The sequence below is a fragment of the Squalius cephalus genome, assembly GCF_949319135.1.
Source record: "Squalius cephalus genome assembly, chromosome: 14".
NCBI lineage: Eukaryota > Metazoa > Chordata > Actinopteri > Cypriniformes > Leuciscidae > Squalius > Squalius cephalus.
This window is the reverse complement of record NC_137135.1, coordinates 16,687,815-16,696,217: the sequence shown is the minus strand read 5'-3', so window position 1 is coordinate 16,696,217 and position 8,403 is coordinate 16,687,815. Positions and strand designations below refer to the sequence as shown.

At 37.5% G+C, this 8,403-nt stretch overlaps 1 protein-coding gene across 2 annotated transcripts; it reads left to right on the top strand.

Annotated features, from left to right (window-relative positions):
- The first annotated feature begins 1,050 nt into the window (after positions 1–1,050).
- Positions 1,051–7,958, top strand: syvn1 (synovial apoptosis inhibitor 1, synoviolin). 2 transcript variants are annotated; one of them, XM_079892893.1, is made up of 16 exons: positions 1,051–1,250; positions 2,990–3,127; positions 3,210–3,302; positions 3,389–3,541; positions 4,370–4,418; positions 4,657–4,760; positions 4,978–5,104; positions 5,176–5,275; positions 5,366–5,431; positions 5,767–5,883; positions 5,971–6,128; positions 6,211–6,363; positions 6,443–6,583; positions 6,685–6,868; positions 6,967–7,079; positions 7,411–7,958. In XM_079892893.1, the coding sequence occupies exons 2-16, from the start codon at positions 2,996–2,998 to the stop codon at positions 7,572–7,574; spliced, it is 1,854 nt and encodes a 617-aa protein (XP_079749019.1). In that variant the 5' UTR covers positions 1,051–1,250; positions 2,990–2,995; the 3' UTR covers positions 7,575–7,958. The 2 variants fall into 2 exon arrangements, with proteins under 2 accessions (XP_079749019.1, XP_079749020.1); XM_079892894.1 differs by having other exon boundaries at positions 1,179–1,293.
- Positions 7,959–8,403: the final 445 nt, after the last annotated feature.

The following is an 8,403-nucleotide window of genomic DNA, read 5'->3' as shown; positions in this document are numbered from 1 at the left end:
TTCCCCGCCGCGCTCACGATAATGTGCACGAGCGCCAGGCGCGTTCGCGCACGCACATATTGAAGCCAAGATATGTAAATTAATTTTAGTATTGATTTATGTAAATGCAAATTATATTTCGGTTCTAATTTACTTATTTTTATGAGCGATTAGTTAGTTATAAACTAGTTTTTTTTTTAATTGTGTATTTATTAATGGCTGCAACTAACAATGAATAGAATCGAAAATGTAAGTGTATGGACCATGTGGACGCAATTACGTCATTTAAACAAGTCTTTTTTTGAAACCTCACAAACAGATTCTCAATCTCAATAAAATTTAATCTATAGTAATATAATCCACAATTTAAACGTTTTAACCTTGCAATTACTATATTGTAAGCATTTAATTATGAAATTGATATGTTTTGATATTTTGCACATTTACATGCGGAATTTGGAGTTGTCCTCATTCGTCTTGTTTTTGGACCGATTTCTGATCATTTATTAAAGGAGAACTCCGGTCAATTTTAACATTGAGCTCATTTTTTTGTAAATTTGGAGTGCTGTGTCAATACAGAGAACAACGACAAAAATCGGTGTTGCCTACACCGAGTTATATCCTCTTTTTAAAATTTGCACCCTGTTGACTTCAATGATTCTCCAAATTTACAAAAAAATGACCGGAGTTCTCCTTTAAGGATCACATCATGCCCAGCATTTCAGTTGTATTTTGGAAATGTTTAATGTGTCGTTTTTCCCCCACTTATGACGTACTATCATAAGGAATCTGCTACTTTTATCAGATAAATTTAATATAGGTCTACATAACTGCAAATATGGGCGAAGTAAGCAAGCATTTTTATAAAATTTTATCAAAGTTCAATACCTAAACAATTTTATGTTTGAAAAGAATGCTGTAAAATGTTTTAATAATAGTAGGTATTTTAATGTTTTTTATTTAACCTTTTTATGTTCGTTTATATCTGTTGAATTATTGATTAATTCGACCGTTGATATGCTTTTATTTTGAAATGGAAGCTCTTGTAGGCGTAACCATAGCGCTCGCTCCAGCAGTCTCAAAGCTGCTGCTGTCGTGCTGTCTTCACTCTACTGGCAGGAATGAGCTCTCGCCGGAAGTGAGGTGGCCTTTCTCGAGAGCAACGAAAAATAAACACGTAGCCGTGACTACAGGAGTTTGGAAGCGACAAGATTGCTTTAGATGGAAGGATAGGAGCACGACGCTGTCATAAGAAGAACAACGCAAAAGAGGTAATCTCTCTAAAGCAGAAATAGCGGATTCTTGCGGCTGTGGGTAAGACACAGTTCGTGTCATCTCAGTACTACCTGCTTCTAGCTAGTCGGCCAGTTCATACTTGCCAGCATATGGTCGGGTTATTAAAACACGTCTTGGCGGATTTAGTTAGTATTTATTATCTGTGGCGTAGATTAATAACTGTCTTTCGTAGCATTCATGTAACCGTTCAGTAATGTAATGGGTGCTGTTTTCAAACAGTCTGCAGCTAAGTTAAGTGTTATAAAGACAAACATAATACAATGTAACTAAAGCTTAATTTTAGTAATTTCTGCTTTTAGTAACATTTAAAACATAACTAGTTTATGCATATGCATACTACTGTAATTTGGGCCCTTACTTTCACTTCAGTTTACTAGAAATGTCTATTTGAGGCGTGTGATTTTACCATGTTTATACGGGCTTTCGTATTGTTGACTGTTCTCAAGCGGTCTTCCTCTTAACTAACTTACTAGTTACTGTACAAAATAAACATGAATTAATATCAGAGGGTATGTCGCAGGTTTACTGAAATATATCATGGCTCATGTAATAGCTCAATCAGTGTTTTAACCATGGATAAAACAGCTTGTAAACATTTTGTCAGGTAGCCTACTTCCATTTACCTCACAAAAAGCCATTCACTGTTCATAAACTGTATAGTTAGTCTAGAGAGGAGCATATGCATTGTATATTTTACTTTAATACCATTAAAATGTATTATCATATAACATTATTATAAAAACGGCCTTATGCAATTGTATACCAATCATAATCATGTTGTTCCAACCCTGTATAGCCTACATTTCTTTCTTCTTTTGAACACAAAAGAAGATATTTTGAAGAATGTTGGCAACTAGACAGTTGACTCTAGCCAATGACTTGAATAGTAGGGGGGAAAATGCTGTGGAAGTCAATGGGTGCATCAACTCTCTGGTTATCAACAACATTCTTCAAAATATATATGTAATGATGACAGAGTTTTCATTTTTGGGTGAACCATCCCTTTAATCTTTTAACAATAATGTACCAGCCGACAGGGTTCCATGTGTAGTTTACAACATTAGATTTTTTTTTTCCCTTGAGAAAAATGAAAGTACTATATCCATGTATATCCAGATGAATAGATATTGAATCAACATTGAAATTGAATCACAAGCTCATGAATTCTTGTAACAGCACTGTGTTTTCAGTTTTGATTCTCAGTAAAAGCTTTCTCTGCATGTGCTGTGTGTTTGAGTCGCTGAGAACCATTTATAAATCTGTTGTTGTCAACAAAGAGAAACAATAAGGTCTATCTGCGTTTTTTTTTTAGCCAAAATAAAAACTCAATGGTTTAACGTTTGAAAACAAAGAGTTTAAGACAACCATAAATGTTAGAATTATAATTTCACTGTTGTTCTGTTTCTAATTATTTATAACAATTCAGTTAATACTTTTATTATAACATTGCATTATAATATAATGTATTATTATCATGATTATGAAATACAGTTTTTTTTTTATTTTACAGTATAATAGTGTAAATTATTGCAATATAAAATATTTTTAATTATTTTTAATTTGATAAAATATGTTTTAATAATAATTGCTCAGGTTTTCCTCCTTTAGCTGATGACATGCCTGCAGCCGAATGTTGTTAATACGCTGGTATTTGTCATGAAATGTCGCTTGTCCTCATCATTGATTCTGAAGCTCATGTCCTTTTTTCGAGCAGTGCAAGATGGTGCGAGCCACTCTTGTGACGACCATCAGTTTGGCGCTGACTGGTACAGTCATTGCCCATGCCTACTTCCTCAAGCACCAGTTCTACCCGACTGTGGTGTACCTCACCAAAAGCAGTCCTAGTATGGCAGTAAGTCGCCGTTGGTTTATTCAGTATCAAATGTTGATGGTAAGACAGGTGGACACTAAACTCCGTACTTTTTCTTCGACAGGTTTTATACATTCAGGCTTTCGTGTTGGTTTTCCTTTTGGGGAAATTTATGCGGAAGGTCTTTTTCGGGCAACTAAGAGCTGCTGAAATGGAGGTTGGTGTCTAAATGTACAAAGTGTGCAAGGGCAATTTTTATTTTATTTTTTGTCATTCTCATTTTTATATTCTTTATTTGTCTAGCACCTGATTGAACGCTCCTGGTATGCAGTGACGGAGACCTGTTTGGCCTTTACAGTCTTCAGAGATGATTTCTCCCCTCGCTTTGTGGCCCTTTTCACTTTGCTGCTTTTCCTCAAGTGCTTCCATTGGCTGGCTGAAGACAGGGTGGATTTTGTGAGTGAATATTGAAATGTTACATTTTATATACAATATATATAGGGCTGTCACAATTTTTGGATGTGATTCAATTAAATATACGCCCTGCGGGTTTAATATATATCATGCGCTTTAAAGGGATATTCCACTTTAAAATGAAAATTCTATCATCATATACTCACCCTCATGTTGTTTCAAACCTGTATGAATTTCTTTCTTATGCTGAACAGAAAGGAAGATATTTAGAATAATGTCAGTAACCGGACAGTTTCTGGGTCCCATTGACTTCCATAGTAGGAAAAAAATATACTATGGAAGTCAATGGTACCAGAAACTGTCTGGTTACTGACATTATAATTTAAACTGACGTTTAATCAAATTTGTAAGGTGAATCATTTATAAACCTACGCCAACACAGGAGAATACATCAATATGTTTCTAAATATGCGACCTGATCATTGCGATTTCAAAATAAAAGTTTAAACCCACGCCCAGTTTGCATGTTTTGATGTCCACATATTGTTGTTCAAGGAATTACAGTGGCTGTAGCATTTCTATCGTAAAGAAGTGGCCAAATATTAAAAACTAAATAAATGTTGTTTGGCCAATATTAAAAAAGGGTTTTGTCATGCTGTAAAGTGTAACAACCATAGATTGTAAAAAAAGATTCACTCAGAAGTCACATCCCCGTTTTTATAGCATCAAATAACTAACTAAACCCAAACTTATTTAACATCAGCGTGATAAAAACAGCCTAAAATGACAGAAACCATATTTGGAAAAAATATTGCGGGGTTTATGAGCTATACTGATTTTGATTCTAATGTTTTTATTTCATTTTTTTAGATGGAAAGGAGTCCAAATATCTCATGGGTCTTCCACTTTAGAGTTCTCTGTGAGTACATTATGGTTGGCTGCGGCCTGTTTTCTATACCACCAGTATATCTCTTACTTCCTTTTTATTTATGAAACTACCAAGTCATTTTTTTTTTTTGACATGCAAATTTTTTGAGCTGCACCTGCATTTTAAATTTGAAAGCATTTGACATTGGACTGCCTTATTTGGAGTCACTGTGTTGTGGTATTGCATCATTTCATGAGCGTGTCACTACTGTTCTTTTTTTCTGGTACAGCTCTTATGGTGTTGCTGGGAGTGTTAGACTTTCTGTTTGTCAATCATGCGTGTCACAGCATTATAACAAGAGGGGCATCAGTGCAGCTGGTTTTTGGATTTGAGGTGAACATCAATTTAATTCTAGTTTTATTATGTCTTAGCTTGAGTGAGATCCTGCTAAACTGAATTTCATTAATATTATTGAAAGGCCCATTGACCCTAAACTTTCTCACATGGTGGCCCATAACTTGAAGTTGAGCAATTTATAAATCATATTTTATACTACTAGTTTTAAAATGCCATAGACTTTTCTGTAATATGAATGCTGCATTTCTTTCAGTATGCGATTCTGATGACTATGGTCCTCACCACCTTCATCAAGTACACCTTACACACAGTTGATCTGCAGAGTGAGAATCCATGGGACAATAAAGCTGTCTACATGCTGTACACAGAGCTCTTTACAGGTACGGCCTAGAGAACCAGAGCATGGGGTGAGCCCATTTACAGATTGACTGATATTATATTTATCCTTCAGGATTCATCAAGGTGCTTTTGTATATGGCGTTCATGACCATAATGATAAAAGTGCACACCTTCCCTCTGTTTGCCATTCGGCCCATGTATCTCGCAATGAGGTGAGTGATACATCATCAGATTCCAGCTATGAACAGCTGTCTAGCTTATCTTTATTATTTTGTCATGTGCCAAATGTTTGTCTTCATCAGGCAATTCAAGAAGGCAGTAACGGACGCCATCATGTCTCGACGAGCCATTCGTAATATGAATACTCTGTGAGTGTTTCTCTAAAATAATTTAAAATATCTTTTAATATGAAATATATAAGTTTTATTTTATTATTCATCTATTTTATTAATTGACATGTTTTTAGTATTAATTTCTTTATTTGTATTTTTTTCTTTTTGTTTAGAAAAAAGTATTTGTTTATTTTGTGTGTTTAATGTTTTTATAATTTTATGCCTTTTTTTTTTTTTTTTTGAAAAATTAAATCTGTTTTTTTTGTATATTTACTCTTTTTCTTAATATTGTGCCGTTTTTAATATGTTGAGAGTGTATTAATAGTTTTCTGAGTATTTGTCAAATCGCTGGTTGCCATGCTTTGTCACAGCTATCCTGATGCCACCCCTGAAGACTTGCAAGCCACCGACAATGTGTGCATCATTTGCAGAGAAGAGATGGTGACTGGAGCCAAGAAACTGCCGTGCAACCACATCTTTCACTCAAGGTTCATGTCCACTGATTGACGCATCTCAGTTCCTTTAGTGTTTATATCTGCATGCACATTTCAAATGGTCTTTTCCTCTCATTGTAGTTGCCTTCGCTCATGGTTCCAAAGACAGCAGACATGTCCCACCTGTCGTATGGATGTCCTTCGAGCATCCCAGCCAAACCAGAATCCAGCCCCAGCTCCTGCGCAAGCACCTGCCCCTGCTGCTCCTGCTAATGCCCCCGTACCTCCACCTGTCAATGGTAAGACCAGGCCGGTTAATCTGCTGAGATTTGGCTGTTTTGAGATTGCTAATTGAGATTGTATGCCTACACTTCTGTGCAGTTGCTCCAGGTATGATGCCTCAGTTCCCTCCAGGGCTGTTTCCATTTTGGGGTCCCTTCCCTGGCGCACCTCCTCCTGCGGCTGCCCCTGGTGCACAGGCAGCTACTGACACGCCACAGACCAGTACCGATGGAGCGCAGGCTCAGGGATCAGGTGAGCATCTGTTCTACCTCCCTGTGAAAATGTAGAATATCCATGATTTTCATAAAAATTCTCACCATCTGTCATGTAGAATCAGGAGCCAGCAGCTCAACTCAGCCGACTGCAGACAGCGCCTCTGCTGCTCCTGGAGCTATCCCAGGATTCCCCTTTTCCATGCCGCCACCTTTCCCATCAGCTCCATGGCTGCCGATGCCTCCACCTCCACCTTTTAGTATGTCAGAGTGGTCAAAATGCTTTCTTGTTATGTAAAACAAATGCTTTAGAAACCTTCCAGGTCAGATATTTGAGTAAACTGTGTTCTCTGTTTACTAGTGTCATCCATGCCACCGCCACCATCAACTCTGTCCACCATGTCAGAGGCTGAGCTCAGAGAACTGGAGCAGGAGGGCAGGCGAGGTTTGGAAGCCAGGTTGCAGTGCCTTCACAACATCCACACATTGCTGGATGCCGCCATGCTCAACATTCACCACTACCTCAGCACGGTGGCTACGTTAAGGTATGCAAGTGTTGCGTAAGGTTTGATAGAGAGTGGCACATCCAGTTCCTACCTCTGAAATCCCCGTGTTTTTTGTTTTTTCTAAACTTCCTGTTTAGTCCGCCAAGATCAGAAACCAACACTGGTGAGACGAGTGCATCAGTGAACATGGAGTCCTCACCCTCCCCGGGCAACACGGAAACCCCCAGTCAGGAGAACGAGGCTCAGAGCGGTGAGTGGAAGAGGCAAAATAATGCCACAACTTTCTGAATGACTGAGCTAATATTGTATAAATAGAGTAATATTTGAATTGACACGCCCCCTGATACACAGCATGACTGCCAGTGAAATGTGCAGTCATTATATCTGAAACAGTACATATATATATCCGTATATCCATATATGCACCTCCTACTCTCCTAAACTATTATACTAAAACACTAACATTCTAACACATATATATTAACTATTAACTACACATATATATATATATATATATATATATTAACTAGGCACCTGGGCCGCATGTTAGTACCAGAGTCATTGTATTCTCTTGTTCCTAGGTGAATCTGTGAATGGAGCTACAGGCTTTTCTCGACCAGACTCAACCACAGAGGAGGACAAAGACAGGATGGAGGGAGATGAAGATGACGGCGAGCCTAGCGCCGCCGAGTTGAGACGGCGTCGCCTCCGTAAACTGGAGACCACGCCCACTCCTGACCACTGATGATGTGATGCTTAAATACATGACCGTAGAAACGCTTCTTATGGACTTTTTGGGCACTTGTCATGTTGAGATGTCAGATTATCTGAGGAAAGTTCATGTGTTCTTAGATGTTATCTAAATGTGGCACATCAAGGCACTTCCCAGTGTATGGAGGATTTGTCATTGTCGCGTGTACAGAAGACTCGGGTAGAGAACTGGTTTCTGGGTAACCGTGCTTGAAGATTTAAAGGATAAAAAAAAAACCTTGCACCTTGAAGGTCAGCCGTGACTATTGAATCGAGTATTGGTGAGACTTTCCTCTCTGAATGTGATTTCTGTTTCTCAGAGGATCAACAAGGTCTGTGGATTTCTCATGTGCCCTTAAAATTTGATGTTTTCCCCTTCTTTGTGTATTTTCATTATTTCTAGCTCTACATAATAGATTTTGTTTTCTTAGGTCTACTTTGGTTGTGGGTAAAAGATGACCATGAACCAAATATGAGTAAATTAACTTAATGTACATAATGTATAAAGTGTTTTAATAGGAGGATATGTACATACTGCACAATAAACTATATGACAGACTTCAAAAACATCAGGGCGAACAGTGTGTATCTTAAGTGTCTCAGCTCAAGGAAATTATTATCCGTTATTTATCGGGGTTTTTTTCATAGCCGATAACGATAACATTAAAAATGAACATGTATCGGCCGATACCAATATGGTTTCTGAAATATCGTGTATCTAAATGCTGTTCTTTTGCAGTGTAAATTCAATGAAATGTTTATAGTCTTACCAACAAGAGAAACAAATGAACCTAATAGAGTCCTAATAATGAGCATTAACCAAA

What these genes read in the sequence shown, in the direction of transcription:
- syvn1 (XM_079892893.1), top strand. Translation starts at nt 2,996, where the DNA reads ATGGTGCGAGCCACTCTTGTGACGACCATCAGTTTGGCGCTGACTGGT. An exon ending in CTGAAGACAGGGTGGATTTT is followed by an intron (nt 3,542 to 4,369) that starts GTGAGTGAATAT and finishes TCATTTTTTTAG; the next exon opens with ATGGAAAGGAGTCCAAATAT. An exon ending in AACCACATCTTTCACTCAAG is followed by an intron (nt 5,884 to 5,970) that starts GTTCATGTCCAC and finishes CTCTCATTGTAG; the next exon opens with TTGCCTTCGCTCATGGTTCC.